This window comes from Spermophilus citellus (assembly GCF_964194105.1).
Source record: "Spermophilus citellus genome assembly, chromosome: 4".
NCBI classification, from domain to species: Eukaryota; Metazoa; Chordata; class Mammalia; order Rodentia; family Sciuridae; genus Spermophilus; species Spermophilus citellus.
In genome coordinates this window covers 3,439,110-3,455,961 of record NC_138185.1, presented here as the reverse complement: position 1 = coordinate 3,455,961, position 16,852 = coordinate 3,439,110, and the positions used below count along the sequence as shown (strand labels likewise).

Sequence of the window (16,852 nt, the reverse complement as noted above, 5' to 3'; positions counted from 1 at the left end):
GCCTTAAAAATATAAACAAGAATCCCTAAAATGATATTTTCTTGGTAAGCAATGGGAGAGAAATCTGGATATGGTGTACATGCTAATAATTTGATTTTAAAGTTGCCAACATGCTAGTATATATTCTTTGTGCATTATACTTTTTAAATGCAGTTTATTAGCCCTCTTTAAACATGCGCACACTGAACATATTACTATACTGGCCTACACCACCAGTTTGTTCCCTGTTCCCACCTAGCCTGCCTCTTGGTGGGGATGTCTGGTATGGCACAAAGCATGATTTCAGGAACCACTTGCTTGCTATCTTGCTCTAATTTTTACAATCCATATTAGATTTGTTTGCTAACATTAATTTATTGGTGTGTTATTTTGCTCAAAATTCTACTTTAGTTGTTTATTCACAGCATTTTCTATGCTTACTTCAACTTTTGATTAACTATGTTAAACACTTATATAAATAAGTATGCATTCATGTACAGTAAGTGTGACCAGGTAAATGTTAACCGGTAATGAAGATAAAATGGCTGAAGAACTACCTCCAGCAACTGGAGCTCCACACTAAGCACTGAACTCAAAGTTGGCAGAATTTGTGACTTTACAATGAAATTCTGATGTGGAATTAAAGGCTATATGGAAAGCATACATTTTACTATGAGTTTGATGGATATGCTGGCCTTTTAAATTGGTGTCGGGTGTCTATGGCTTCAGGATTTCTTGGTATTTAGATCACTGTTGTAATTGCTGTGAAATTTAGATTCCTACCTAGCTATACTAATCTAATCTTTTTTCTCTTTCATGTCCTTTCCATGTGTATTTCGGGAGAGTTACTACGCTGCAGCTCTATTTGGTTGAGAATGTGGTAAACGTACACTAACATGGTGTTAGGTTGTAATTCAGGTAAGATATGCAAGTCATTAACTACAGTGATCATTTATTTTTAATGTAACAGAAAAGTCAACAATTTTTAGTCTTATTGATTAATATACCAACTTTACTCTGCTCATGAAAAATTGATTTAAATCACTACTTCTGTTAAACAATAAGATAAACTGGGGAAAATTGCAATGAAGAACAGAGAGATGTAATCTTTAAAATTTACCCTCTAAACTTGCGATAAGTAAACTACAATCTACAGACCAAATCTGGTCAGCTTTTTTAAAAAAATTTTTAATGACCTGCAAGCAAAGAATGGTTCTTATATTTCTAAGTGGTTACATTTGAAATGTCATAAATTTGCCTTTTGGCCCAAAAAGTCTAAAACATACACTATGTGGCCTTTTAAGACGTTTGCCAACTCCTGCTCTAAACTTAAAAAAAAAAATGTATAGTCGAAAATTTTAGAAATGAATTACCCAAGACAATTAAAATACCTAAAAGTTATATAAGCCTAAAAGATTTTAACATCAAATCTATTCGAAATCTCAATACTCATTATAATTTCATACTGAAAAATAGTCATCTGACTTATATAAAATGCATTGTCAAATTAGGTAAAACATAAAGAAAGCCTTATCAATATTAAAGGCAAATGTTTCAATAATCTGACATCCCACTCCTCAAATCCTTTTTACTTAAAATTATTGCTATCACAGTACAAGCTAAAAGTATATTATCTAAAGTTCGAGGTGGTATATAATATATTGATCTCACTCAATATATCTGTATTCCTGAAAAAATGTTGACTTATTTTCCTCCTAATGTTATTTCAGAGGATTTCCATGGGTCTAAGAAAATGAAAACTAACCATTACAAAGACATCAACATGTTAGCAAAACAGTCCATGTAGGCGATTTTTGTTTTCACAATTCCTTCAAGGGTTCAACAAAATGGAAATTCATATGAATCTACATGACCATAAAGCACTTATCTCCTCATTTTTAAGTATGAGGAAGGGGCTCATTCTTAGCTGTGTGTCTAGAGTAAATTCAGTGCAATGCATGTCATGTCTCATTAATTGCAATGAAAATACTGACACACAGGACTTGAATGCTTCAGGAGACACACTGGCTGTCTAACTTAGTAAATCCCTACTGGAAAGGCTATGTCATTTGTTCCTTCATTACTCTTTTAGGTTCTGAAAATTGTGATGAATGAAGCAGTCAATGTTCTTGGCTCCTACAGAAGTTTCTGGAGTAGGTTTGGGGAAGAGGGGCAAAAATAAAGACTTCGGATTCCCAAAACTGCCATATGATAGAGTAATATTAGCTTTACTAGGATGGTGACAGAAGTTCTTTCTGAAGAATTGCCATTTAAATGGAGACATGAAGGACAGCAAGTCTTCCTAGAAAAGTGAAATCACATGAACAAAAGATTCAGAGGAATAAGATTGTTCAAGCCAGGATGCCTAAAGCATACTGAACAAAAGAGGAGAAAAAGAATAAAAGAGGAACAAAAGGAAATTGTTTGAGAGGTGAGATCTTATTTGAACTGTCCATTAGCTACAATAGATAATATTCTGATGTTTAATGTGAAGGTCAGGACTTTTATATTGTTATACATCTGTGAAACATCAACACAAGACATGGCTATTACATGGGACTGGATGATGTTACCTAAAGAGAAAGTATAGAGGAACAAAGAGACAGACCAGACATGACATGACTAGACTAGACCTGAGGCTCACATGAAGAGTAAAGACAAGCTGGGGAGAGACTAGAGGATTTTAAGTGTGAAATACCACAGAGAGGCTAAGACAGAGATTGGGTCTGGTGATATAAATGGTGGTTTCGATAAAAGTGGATTCAATGAAGTAGTGTGCAGAAGCTTGGACTGAGGGAAGGCAAGGAGCAAACAGGAAGTGATTGAGACAGTACTAACTACAGTTATTTTGATATGCATTCAGTGAAGGCGAGTCAAGAATTACATGGGAAAGGCACAAGAGGAGAATTTGATGTTCAAGGGAGGGCCTTATTTACTTATTTAATAAACATGGGCTATATAAACGAGGAGAGGAGAGGAAAAATCAATGCTAATGCGATTCAGAGCTCCAGTGAGCAGACTGTCCTTAAAGAGGCAAATATGCCATTAGAACAAAGAAGAAACCAATTTTTCTGATTTTATTATTGATGCAAGCAAGTAACATTTCGATTTTAGGGTAAAATGAGGAAATTATGAGGTGAGACCCTCAGTTGAAAAATAAGGAATGAACCCATTTTGTCCCATTGTCCCAGATGTGGAACACCTGTAAAAACTTATCAGAGAATTATATAATATTAGGTAAAAATAACATAATGATATAATAGTTATATTAATAAATAAGCTCTATATTGTGTTTATAACCATTTTTAATGCACTTGTGTCAATTTTGTTGAGCTATTTGCACAATTGAAAACCTGGGACTTAGTGGGTTATTTTATATAAAATACTCTGGAATAGTAAAGCCAATAAAACAGGGCAGTAAAGACTGTTGAGCAGTGTTGTGTGCCATTTGAAATGTGTGAACATAAATTTAAAGCTTGATGGCACAATTTTTTCCAGTGCTGTTCAGCTCATAGAATAAGAGTTTTGAATTATTAGGTAACATTGACAGGAGAAAGGTCAAGAGAATATTATTTTGGAATCTAAAATGGGTAAGGAAGGAAGAACAAACAAGAAGGGTAACAAGAAGAGAGAAAAAGTGGTAGAGTAGATGGCCTGGGATCATTCTAGAAAATAAGCTGGAAAGACACAAAGTTTGGGGCGATAAGAACGTTAGAAAGTGAGAGTCATATTCTGTTGGTAATGCAGAGAGGTGCCAGTATTTGAATGATCGAAGATGAAAGGGTTTTGTTTTTAGCTTATGTTGACTAAGAAGCCACTTTTACCATCATATTTACATAATGGTATTCAAACACTCTGCTACCTTAAATATGCAAGGGACAATAAAAGCTGCTTATATTATTATATTTCAGTCATCTGATTAGAGGAGGATATTTTGTTTGATCCAATGATCATAAAAGAGAAAATAAAGATAATCTCATAATATTTATGCAACTGAAATAGGCATTTATTTCATTGTAATATATGAAAGCAAATCAATGTGTACTCGTTTTGAAAAAATAATCTAGCAAAATATTACTATATCAGGAGCTTAAAAATGACCTGCCAAATAGCCTTCTTATGAGTTGATTTCTATGCTGAATTAAAATATTTAGATAATACAGTAATAATTTTAGGCATTTAGTGCCTTCGAATACATTGAAGCCAAAACTGAATGAAACAATGAGCTGAAAGTACTGGTTTACTAAGGTGAACATTTTAAATTGTGGACTTCCTTCTCTATTAAGTGTGCCTAAATTTTTATTAATTGAATATTCTGAACTATTAAACAAATTTAATAATGTACTTTAGTTCAAATGGTATTAATTTTACAATGCATTTTACATAATAAAATTTATTAAATTAACTTTTAAGTATAGTTAACTAGTGTAAATACTACCACAAAAATAAGCCGATTCCTTTACTATTTGGTTTCCCAAAACCTCCCCTCTCTAAAACAGAAAAAGTATTATTGTGTAGACAAAAGTCTTTAGGGCTTGGAGTCCAGTTACAGTGTTTCTCATCCATAAGGAGGGATTTCTTTGAATTTGGGGGTTCCTCCAAAGGAACACTTGACTAGGTGACATGCAGTTTTTTTCTTTGTAGGACTAATCTATTGTTTTCTTAGTTACATACAAAAAAATAATTAGATAAAACATGTGATAGCAATTAAGATTTCACACATTAATATTTCTTTCATGGGCCATGAATAATGACATCAGTCCTCTCCGTACATTAAGAAGTTCCTCTTCTTGCTATGACCAAGGAAAAAAATCATGGATTTTACATTATCACATAAAATAGGAAAAAACAAACAAACCTGTTTTTAGGTATTCATTATAAAACAACCACTTTCATAAAGATATTGTGTATCAGTGTTCATTTGATCTAATTCACCAGAATCTGTATCAAGATATCCATAGAATTCTGTGATTATCAGTAATATCCAAGATGATAAAATTGAGAGAAGACCTAAAAATCTTTTAACTCCCCATATCAATGACATTTAAATTTTTAAAATGAGAATAAAATATAGATAATCTAGAAGAAAGTTTCAAGAAGGAGCAACCTAGTCAGGTAGTTCTGGTTTGCTTCAAGCTACACTGGCTTAGCTACAATATCCTGGACCTCTCCTATTTTCAGCATACTGAAATCCTATTAAAATTTCATAAGTATATTAATATATCTCATAGACCACCATAGTTTAGCACTCTTTAAGTGCTAAAGTGCACTTAAAAATATCTCCCAATTTGAAAGACACCCAAACATATTCACCTGTCAGGTGCACTTGCTATTGTCTACAATCTTTGGGAAGATGAGGATTTTTATCCTCAAATGTAAGTCATAAAGTCCTGCTGAACAAGTATTCCACTAAATTACACAGCCTTTCTAGATAGCTTTGTCCTGCTGCAGTGCAGTGTTTAGAACAGTGCAAAGACAACCATGGTAGTCACACCTGTAATCCCAGCAATTCTGGAGGCTGAAACAGGATGATTACAAGTTCAAGACCAGCCTGGGCAACTTAGCATAATGCCGAATCAAAATGAAAAAATAAAAAGCCTAGAGATATAGCTCAGAGGTGGTGGGAGGACGTGAAAAGAAGTATTGCCTCCAGCTAATTTTTCAACTTACAAATTGATATTCTTTTTATCCACTGTCTGGAGGAATTCATTATTTATATTACCTTCATTCTTTGCTGTAACTACATTACTGTTATTTTAAAAACTAAAAGTTAATGGGCTTAAATTGCCTTCTCCAAGGCCAAAGAGAAAAAAAGAAAAACCTACAGAAAAACATCCCATTACAAGACATTAAGCTTGACAACTGCATTGGAAATGCAAGCTCAGCTGACTCACCATTTCCTTCAGAAGCCTGTCTTGGAGCATTTTCATGTTCTCTTTCATCAGGCACATCTGTAAATAAGTAAACATATTTCCCCTATGAAATTTATCATAAAGTTTTTAGAGCAAAAAGCCAGACTAACCAAAATCAAGAAAGATTATATATAAAAATATAAATTTTTACCTCAGATGTAAATATAGTTTCTTCATAATCAGTGTTATAGAAGACATTTTTATCCAATGATGTTTTCAACAGATGAAGCCTAACAAATAAAATGAGTTACCTTTGTATTTATTAGGAATTCAAGTTAAATTGCTTTGTGTATATATGCAATGTTTTTCAAATTTATATTTAATTTTAAAACCTCATTTTATAGATTCTAGAAGTCATTAAGAATAACATACTAACCTCTGTTGTTCACTTCTGTGATATGCACTGAACTTCTGAAATATCTTTTCCCAAAAGTCCTAAATTTTAGGATAAAAAATTAGTTGTACTTCAATATGACTGAAAACTAAAACTTAAAAGTTGAAATTTGTATATTTCTAATATTTCAAATTTAAATAAACAATTTGGCTAAGAATATTCTAGATATTATATACTTTCAGAGTTAAAAAATTGAAAGTAACATTTCTGAAGATTTCTCCTGGATTATCAAAGATAATAGAATAATAAAAAGATAATATAAACTTGTTTTCGATTTAAGTATTCATATAAAGCTGATTAAAAATGTAAAACTAGATTATGTTATAAAAAACAAAATGCATTAGAATAACTCATTTATTTTCTGCTTTGAGAGAGCAACCTAACTATAGCTTTTTTAAAGTCAAGAGTTTAATGTAACTTGTGTCTGTTTTTTGACATGTTCTTTAGTGTTACATTCCCAATGCTTAAAGTTATGTTTAAGCTCTTAAAAGCACAAACCACAAATTCTTTCTCCAAATCTTTTAAAGATTGTGAATCTTTTTCAAAATTCTCCAGTTCTTCTATGATGACAAATTGGAATTTATCAAGTTTTTTAATCCTATTAAAGAAACACAGTATTAAGTTCAAAAACTATAGCATCCATAATATGCATTTTCAATATATGAATATACAACATTCAGAAGTTTTCAGAACAGAAAGTTATTACAAACCTATACTCCCGAATTTGATGGTTCATTGTTTTCAGATGTTGCCGAGCTGTTTTCCAAGACTGCTTAGTAAAATAATCCATCATTTTATGTCGGATCTGAAAAATACTAATTTTTAACTTACAATCTCTTCACAAAACAACAATTGAAACAAGACCATACTAAGAGAAAAACCTGTCCATGAAATTTAAATGACCAAGAAAAAGTTTAGAAAGTTAAAAAACTAAAAAATAAATTGTTTAAACTGAAGATTTTTATAAACAAGCTCAGTCATTCTATCAGTAAAAAAGTGAGACCCTGTCTCAAAATGAAAATAAAAAGGCTAAGGTGGTAGAGCACCTCTGGGTTCAGTCCCCAGTAACAACAACAACAATGAAAAGATAAAAATAAATTTTAAAAAGAGATGCATAGAATTTTAAATAATTTTCAATTTTATCCCTGAGCAGAAGAAAAGGGCAAACATGAGGCAGGGCTGATAACAATCCTGATAGTGCTAAAATACCTTTTATTCAGCAAGGAATATAAAAGAACTATTTCAAATATAGGCATATGAGAGAAAGATATGGGTAGAAAAACATTCTGATAATTAAATATTGTTTGGGAGAGAATTTTTGCATATATCATTTCATTTTGAGGCTTCTAGAGCATCAAAAAAAAAAAAAAACAAGGACAAGTACAAAAAAAAAAACAAGGTAGAACAAAGGAGGCAGGGTAACATACTATATCACACTACTCTCATTAATGGTCACCTCTGAAATAAAAATGTTTAAAGACGAGGCACGAAAGGAAACTGTTCAGGAAAATAAAAATTATAGAAGAAACAAAATGAGAAGCTGAAAAGCAAAATAAGACTAGTAGAAAAATAAATAATATAGACAATGGACAGATTTTAAAGTGAGAGAAACTCAGCTCATGAAAGCAGGTTTTATTTTGTTTTTTTAACTTGATAATTATTTCAGTTTTTCACATGTGCAGGAAGTTGAATTTGTGAATGGGTGTTTTGTTGCCCAAGGATCAAATAAGCCAACAGTCTAATAAAATGTGGGATATATGTTATCATATTACTGAGTATAAACTATAAAGAATGATAACTCACATGAATCTTCCTCTTAAATTCTGAATTGATCTTCTCACAAATCAACCCTACACCTGAAAATTCACTTTCCCAGTTCTCCTCAGGAATTAAAAAATCATCTGTTGATAATGGAGATATGTTTTCAGATACTAAAAAACAAAAACAATCACCTAAAGTTAAAATATACATTACTATTTTCATAGTCTATGTATAACCTATAGTTTATGAAATCAAAAGTAGACTTCATTATGCCTTTTTTTTTAAACACAATACCTTTATTTCACTTATTTATTTTTATGTGGTGCTGAGGATCAAATCCAGGGTCTTGCACGTGCGGGGCGAGTGCTCTACCGCTGAGCCACAACCCCAGCCCCTCATTAAGTTTTTCTAATTAAAATTCTGATTTATAAAAGAAACCTTTTGGTATGGCTATTAAGCTAGAAATGACAACATTAAAACTGAGCATTTTGGGATTTTTTTAAACTTACAACTACTTCCAGATAATCATTAACATGAGTTTTAGAGACATACTAACACTAATTCATACTCTACTAAAATTTAAATGCAGTAATAAGTGACAGAGAAGGAGGGGGAGTTTGAGTATCATCTGTGACCCTTCCTACTTTATTGTAATGAAACACAGTCCAACTTGGAATTACTCAAAGTTGTCTTTACAAAGGAATTTGTTTTGAAGATGAAGTCATCTAGAATCTAAGAAGCCACCTTCCAATCATTATATGCCGACACAGGCTTTTGATATACCCACCTCTGCAGGTGTGGTGGTCTGCATCTTCAGTTCTACACCATCTTTTGGGAAGCAAGTGGACTCTCTGTTCTTCTTCTTCCATTTCCACTTCATTGACATTACCAAGATTATCTTCTATGTGCACTCGTTTACAACTAAGATGCTGAGTGGAGCCTTAGAAATAGTTAAAAATAATGAATAGTGCTATAATTTTGATTAAAATACCTAATAATTTCTTGCTTTTGTTTAAAAAGCCTTTCAGTTAATTATGTTTTAAGCAATTGCTCTCTAAATTCTACCTAGTTTATATATATATATATATATATATAATTATTCATTTTATTTGTTATTTTTTTATAAAATCATCTTAATATTTTTACACAATGATTCAATCTAGGTGTTTATATTTTTGACATTAACTAAATAATGGCATGACTTAAAACACATAATAATGTGAAGTTTCATCTAAAGGAACTATTTCAAAAACTAGTACTTAAAAAAAAAAAAGGCCGACTACAAACCTGATACATGAGTAGTGTCACAAGGCATATCAAACAATATTTTCTCTCTTTTTTCACTAGACATGGATAATGGAGATGGTGAATGGCTTCCCTAAAATACATATTAGAAGTTAGAATAACAAGACACTATAAAGTACTCTTGGATTCACCTTTGACCATCTTGCTCAAATCCTAATTTCAGTAATTTGAAATGATGTCAATTCTTTCTCAGATTTTTTCTCTTTTCATCTTTAACAATACCATTAATGGAACTAGATTCTAATTGTCAATCCTATATTAATTGTTTTGAGCTTGCTTTTTTTGACTATTACTGCTATTCCATTTTTCTTTGTTAAATTTTTCATTAAATTTTGTGGGGAGCCACAAAAAAATTCAAGGTTTAAACTCTTTCTTCCAAACTGCATCTTTCACATTTAACCTTATGTTTTACTATTAGAATACACTTTTTTTAAACTTTGTAATCTTTATTTTGGTTACTGTTATTGCTCAACTTCATCTGTATATACCTTAGGTCGATCTCAAATCCCACTTCTCTCTCCAAACTATAAAATTCAGTCTTGAGTGTGTTTGTATTTTATAGGTTACAATATTTTTATTAATGGACTGATATACTTTTATGATGGCAAGAAGCTCAAGGCAACCAAATTCTTATATAATTGTAAAACCATTCCTAATTATAAATATGTAAGTTAGGGGGTTCAGCAGCCTAGTCTTCACTATTTAAGACCTTGCTACCCTCATTTTAAAACTTTAAATTTTTATGTCAAAAAACACCTTTCTATAATTAAGTATTTCTATACACTTTAAACATCAGATTTTCAGGTAGTAGTTATTGAAAAGTATTAAATATAATTAACATTAAAGACCAATAATTTGATTCTTACAAGAATTATCTCAAAGGAAAAACTGAAGATTATAGTAATTACCTCTCTTTTGCTTTGTATATGATTTTCATTAATAATTGGAAATTCAATTTCCATAAGCTCTTTTTTTTCTGAATTATAACTGCTTACCTCTGAAAAGCTATTACAATTATGTGTACAATTAAGTACCACAGCATTTATACATTTTTCTATTCACTATTGCATTATTCTGATTTTGAAGATGCCTGGGCTATGAATGAATAAGATTCAGAAACCCAAATGAATTTAGACAACTGTTTAAAGCCAAAAAAAAAAAAAACAACACCTTTAAACATAATAGGAAACATTAAATCAATACTACTTACACTTTGAAGGAAGTATTAATTCCCTGCTAAAATTCAACACCTATTCATAATTTTTAAACATTTAAAGTTATTAATAATTTTAAAAATTTTTTAAAATTCATAATTCTAAAAAATCTTAAAGAGAAATAGAACATTAACTTGCTGACAAGTATCTACCAAAAAATATAGAGAAAGAGCCCTCCTAGTATAGAAGCCTGGGACACAGAAGTATACCACAGAGGTCAAAGTCAACCTTAACAAGAAAACATTAAGTATAAGGATTGGAACAGAAATGACAAAAATTATCATGAGTAATAGTGTATATAATTGTCTATACAGCACATCTAAGAGAATCTGTGCAGAAAATTATAACATCAGCAAGGTTATTCAAGATACAAAAATCAATGTTCCTATATAAAATGAAAACAGCAGAAAATGTAAATTTTTTAACAGTGTGTGTGTTTTTAAGACACAACAAAAAGAAAACTTGTAAGAGGAATTAATTTTAACAAGAAGCCTAATTTTCTTTGTGAAAACTTTGGTACCATTTGTAGGAAACAGGGCCAAAAAATGGAGAAAAAAACGATATGGATGAGAAAGATCAGTTCAATACTGAGAAATGCAGTTCTTTTCTTAGACAAACTAATTCTAAGGTTTATACAGATAAGTAAAGGGCTAAAAGAATGCTGAAGTAAAAGAATGGGGTGTGTATGAGAAACACTGTGTAACTGTAAAATTACAGTTGTTAAAATGATGTAGTGTTAGCACAAAGACAGTAAGTAGGTCATTAAAACAGAATAGTGCCTAATAGATCATCTGTAGTCACCAAGGCATTCTGCTCATGATGTTGCATAAATTTATTATCTATATGAAAGAAGAAAGCTCAGAAAGACAAAAAAAAAAACCCTTAAAAGTTAAAATCACAAGTAACATTTCTGCAAGAAAGGAAAATGCTTGTTATGAGACAATAGCTTAGTGAAGGAATTCTTTTTGGGTGTGTGTTGTGGGTACTAGGATTGAATCCAGAGGCACTTTATCAATGAGCTACATCCCCATCCCTTTTTATTTTAAGAGAGTCTCACTAAGTTGCTTAGGTCCTTGTTAAGTTGCAGAGGCTGGCCTTTAATTTGCAATCCTCTTCCCTTAAGTCTCTCAAATCCCTGGGATTCCAGGCATGCACCACCATGCCTGGCAGGGAAGGATTTCTTAATAACCCAAATGATTGATGACACTACATCATTTGCCATATGGAAGTTTTGGATGTAACTAAGTCAAAAGACAAGATGCATACTAGGAGAAAAAGTCTACATTACTTATAACCAATACAAAATATCAGGATAGATTAAGAACAATAAATTTATAAGGCAAATTGAACAAGGCATTTACAAAATTAGAAAATAAACAGGTAATTCACAAGATGGCTAAAACATATATGAATACTTGTTGACACAACTTGCACAGTTATCAGATTGGCAAAAATAGTCATCTGATAACATCTAGTTAAAACTGTGGAGAAGGGGCACTATCACACAGCACTATTGAGAGTGTCAACTTGTACAGCTACTTTTTAAAAAATAAAACATATAGTGCTGGGGATCAAACTCAGGGCCTTGCACATGCTAGGCAAATCCTCTACCACTGAGCTACATCCCCAGACCTGGTACAGCTACTTTGTAAAGAAAATTTCCAATACCTTAATAAGAGTCAACAGTAAATGGAGGGGGAAATAAATGTCTCATGTATCAGTATCCAACAGATAAATATATAACAAATTCTAGTACAGAGTGGTATCAAGATTGAGAATTACCTTGGTTTAGGCATTTTCAAGTTGGGATACTGAGGAACTAAAGGATTCAGGGAAACTAAGGATGACAGAGCAACACTGATAAATGACCACAGGATAATAATCTTGTGGGAAACTAGTTTTTAAATTGTCTGTAGAAACTTAGTCTTGAAAAGTGTGTTGGGGATTATATGGGAGGAAAGCTATACAGGCTAGGATTTAGATGTCCTACTTCTGCTTTGAAGAACATAGTTCCACTCTCATCTGTTTCACATATTGGGAGTTTTCTGCAAGAGGTCATTTGAAAAATATTCTCTATGAAGACTACTGGTTTAAAAGAATAAAAGGACCTTAAAATCTTCTAGGAATAAAAAGCACATTCATTTAAAAGTACTCAGACAGAAGGTTGGTTTTAACAGCAGTTTTAGATCTCTGCTATAGGTGTGCTGAATAGTCATTAACAGTTTTTTTTTTTTCCTGCAGAGCTAGGGATTGAATCCAGGGGCTCATGCATGCTAGGTAAGCACTCTACCACTGAATAATTAACTCTACTTTGTATGTAAAGGTTAGCACATATCAAGAAAATATTTGAGTATTTACTACATATCAGGTACTATGTTTACATAGTTCAGCCTAAAATTTTCATTGCACTTCATCTTTTTCATCTGTAAAATAGGGCAAAGAGATTCATTAACTAGCAAACAGTGAAGTCAGGATTTAAACCCAATTCTGTCTGACTCATAACTCTCAGCTATATACCATAGTAATGAACAACACGAATATCTTTGCATTCAATTGTTTTTTCACTACTTCAAAATTATCTAAATTAAGCCATATATAATATACAAGCAAAAAAGGAGGTGCTGGTAAGTTTTATAAACTGGTACCAAAGTATCCCAAAACTTCTTTTTCTCCTCATGAACATTAAACAACATTTCAGTTATCTACCTCATTTTAAAACTTAATCACATCCTATCTTTATTATCAAGTTTTGGACATTTAGGCATACATTTTATTACAAAACTATATATAACTTGATATTTGAAAGAAAAAAATCCATCATATATATTTTAACTTTTATATTCATGTTATTTACCAATCAGTTTTAAACTTCCTTATAAAAATTTAAAGCAAAAACTATACCGTTTAGAACTACATTCTTGGCAATTTAGTTGTCAACTTGTGATTTCAATTAACTAAAGTTTCTTAAAAGGTTATGGACTTTGAATTATGGTGAAATGTGAAGAAGGTACCTGTGTTGCAGGAATAAATCTATCCCAAACTAGAAAATGTATGCCGTTCTGGTGTATAGATAAAAAAGCAGAAGCGATCATTCCTATCACAGAATCCTTATCTGTACGCTGTTCTGTCACAATACCACATTTTTTTTTTTTCCTGTGTAGCAGCTATACATGAGTCTGTTAGGTTCACTGAGGCTGAGAACTGTATCTGATTTGTCATTATGTCCTCTTACCCCAGGCCACAGACCAACTTCAAAACCTTAAATAGACAAGTTATGTGTATTTGATTAAGATCATAGACAAATGATTTACTACCTTCAGACAGATATATCTGATTCTCTGCCCCTTTCCTCTCTCCCCGCTTACCAAAAACAGAGGTTGTGGAATTGGTGAGCAACTTTCACTTGCACATAGCAAGTTTGTTCCATTGTTTTTGGATGAGTTTACTGGACCTCCAACTTCTTTGTTACTGTCTAAGGATTCAGGTGATGAGGTTTTCAGGTAAGGTGATAGAGATTTTGTTCTACAGTCATAATCCTGAATAAAATCCTTTTCTGTTATTTTCTCTATACCTGTAGTGCCTCACAAAACACAAACAAAACAGATGGCAGGTGTTATCAAAGATGTCTGCTTTAGAAATAGCATGATTAAATTCTAAGAATATGACCAGTTATTGAACATTAAAATCTTAGCTATATTTAAAAAGATAAACTTTTGCAGGCTGACTCAGTGGCAGAGTGCTTGCCTAGCATGTGGGTTCCATCTCTAAAACTGAAAGATTCCCCAGCACCACTAAAAAACATAAAAGAACAACTTTCCATAAATTAAGGCTACATTATGTTTAAAATATTTTGTAAGGCTCTGAAAAATAGCTGAATTTAAAAACTTTCAAAACATTTTCTAATAAAGTATCTACAGTATGAACTGAATTATAATTATCTAAATATTATCTTGATTATTTTATCACCATAGTAAATAGTGTTTTTACATATTAAAGTCACAGAATTTTATGATTGGAAAGGCTAGGAAAATCATCTCATCTGAATATCTCATAAAATGAGGAAATTCACTGCTGAAATAAGTCTTAAAAGAATTCTGTTTTCATATGAAATCTGGGCATGTACATCTGTCTTTTCAGTATGTGCTTATCTGAAGTGACAGTTGTTCTAAGCATTAGTAAAGTAAAAGAACACAATCACTAGCTACTTTAGGTGGAGCATAAGTACATTAACTGATCTATTTGCCAAATTTTAAGTGAAATGAATAACATTTAGAAATAACATTTAGAAAGATCCTTGTAAGCAATTGAAAGTGAATCGAAAAGTGCGAACTATAAGGAGTTTCTTTACTTGAAAGACATACATATACCAAAGCTCCAAAGATTGTGAATTTTCTTTACAATTTATTTTTAAAAAGCAAAACATCTATTATGAAGATAATCTACTGTTAGTCTACAGGATGATCATGATATCCTTTGGACTCTTGTCAATAAATTGTAACAAGGAAAAAATAGAAATTCCTATAATACTTGTGTTTTTAAATATATTTCCAGCTAAAAGCACATTAAAAATAGGCTCTTAGTTGAGCTTTCACTGTACCTTGCAAACATATATTAAGTGTTTTCCATATTAAAGCATTTGATCTTTAATTTCCTAACATGAAAAATTTAAATGACATTGTTCCCAAGTTAGCAAAAATAAAGTTACTAACATTAACTAGTATAACAATGAAGTTTTAACTGCCTATAATCTTAAATACCTATAATCGTAATCCCTCAAAATTAATCTACAAATTATACTTTCACATAATTAGAGTTAATTATTCAATTACAATGCACAGAAATAATACTGACATCTCATTACTTCTACAGATGATGGAGTCTCAGATAAAGATGAAGGAGATGAATCCAGGCTATTATCTTTTATAGTATCTTTTAGTAGAGACGAGTATTTCCATTCTTTTGATAGTTCTTTTTGTGTATCAGCAGAGAAGACTTTCTGTCGTTTCTTTGGCAGTTTCATTGTTTTGGTTCTGGAATGGATGTTTTCCTCCTACATTTATTGATAACCTTGAAGTTACACTTCAATACAAATTCTTATACTTAGACACATAAAAAAATCACATTGAAATACTTATTAAATGTTTTATGCTGTACTACATAAGGGCATCACAAGGGCCTAGACATTAGTGAAAAACTTTCTATTATACTGGATGGCATAAGACAAATGTGCAGGAAAATGTAATGTTTAGATACAATAAATAAGAGATACAAATAAAATGCTATAAGAGTTCAAAGATTATATCCAATTTAAGGAAACCAGAAAGAATTCCTAGATTTTGAAGTATCTGAAGCACTGAGGAGTGGTGAAAGGAGTGAAGGGAGGACTTACTGGGATATGAAGATGGCTGATAGAGTGAAGGCTGTGGAAAGCTCAGGTCTTATGGTATCTGGTTGTTAACAGTTCTGGGTATATAATGGGGAAAAGTAGAAGCAAGCATGGAAAGGTATTTTGATGCTTTGAACGTCAAGAGGAAGATTTTCAGGGTTAATTCTTTGAAGAGCAATAGGATGAGAGGTGACTTGGATTCATTTGCCTAGATGTGAGGTAAACTAAAATTGAAGTGATACAAAATATGGAGGTAAGTAGGAGATAATAAGGGAGGTTGAGGTTTATTTACTTAAGATCAATATAACATAGTAGTCAGAAACCTACCAGACTCTCTGGGTTTAAATTCTATCACTTTCTTGTGTGATAAATCTGTAAAGTGCTTAAAACTGCAGCTGACATATTATCTTTCACCTTTTTATTATAAAAGCGTGCAAACACAGGTGCTGGCAATATGTTTTAACATTATGAGACAAGGGTGGGGCAGTATAAAGGAAGAACCTGACACCAATAGTTTTGCTTTCATTCAAGAAAGAGCTACAGTTTCCCAAAAGGTTGTACTATACTGAAGCATAATTTTGGAAAGAATTAAGTACTTTTCTATTTCTAAACATCATTTTAAAGTTATAATTTCACTAGAGACAGACATCTAATTTTTAACACTAATGCCAACTTATAAAATTTAGCACTATATTTCCTAGAGACCAATTTTTTAGAATTATTATAAAAAGTTTTCTCCGCTGGAGTTGTGGCTCAATGGTAGAGCGCTCGCCTGGCATGCACGAGGCACTGGGTTCAATCCTCAGCACCACATAAAATAAATCTATGTCCTGTCCACCTAAAACTAAAAACTAAATATTTAACAGTTTTCTCATATAGAAGTAACAAGTTAAATTTGATA

The 16,852-nt window shown here is 31.8% G+C and overlaps 1 protein-coding gene across 1 annotated transcript in view; it reads right to left on the bottom strand.

The window, feature by feature from the left end:
• Positions 1 to 4,040: 4,040 nt before the first annotated feature.
• SYCP2 (synaptonemal complex protein 2) overlaps positions 4,041 to 16,852 on the bottom strand; it is an 88,948-nt gene continuing 76,136 nt past the window's right edge. The window contains exons 33-43 of the mRNA XM_081291963.1: positions 15,417 to 15,615; positions 13,931 to 14,136; positions 9,334 to 9,424; positions 8,834 to 8,986; positions 8,089 to 8,216; positions 6,996 to 7,090; positions 6,784 to 6,883; positions 6,268 to 6,326; positions 6,043 to 6,121; positions 5,874 to 5,930; positions 4,041 to 4,772 (exon numbers count right to left, since the gene is read on the bottom strand). Coding sequence (XP_081148089.1) covers positions 4,695 to 4,772; positions 5,874 to 5,930; positions 6,043 to 6,121; positions 6,268 to 6,326; positions 6,784 to 6,883; positions 6,996 to 7,090; positions 8,089 to 8,216; positions 8,834 to 8,986; positions 9,334 to 9,424; positions 13,931 to 14,136; positions 15,417 to 15,615 — 1,245 coding nt within the window. The 3' untranslated portion in view covers positions 4,041 to 4,694. The remainder of the gene's footprint in view (positions 4,773 to 5,873; positions 5,931 to 6,042; positions 6,122 to 6,267; positions 6,327 to 6,783; positions 6,884 to 6,995; positions 7,091 to 8,088; positions 8,217 to 8,833; positions 8,987 to 9,333; positions 9,425 to 13,930; positions 14,137 to 15,416; positions 15,616 to 16,852) is intronic.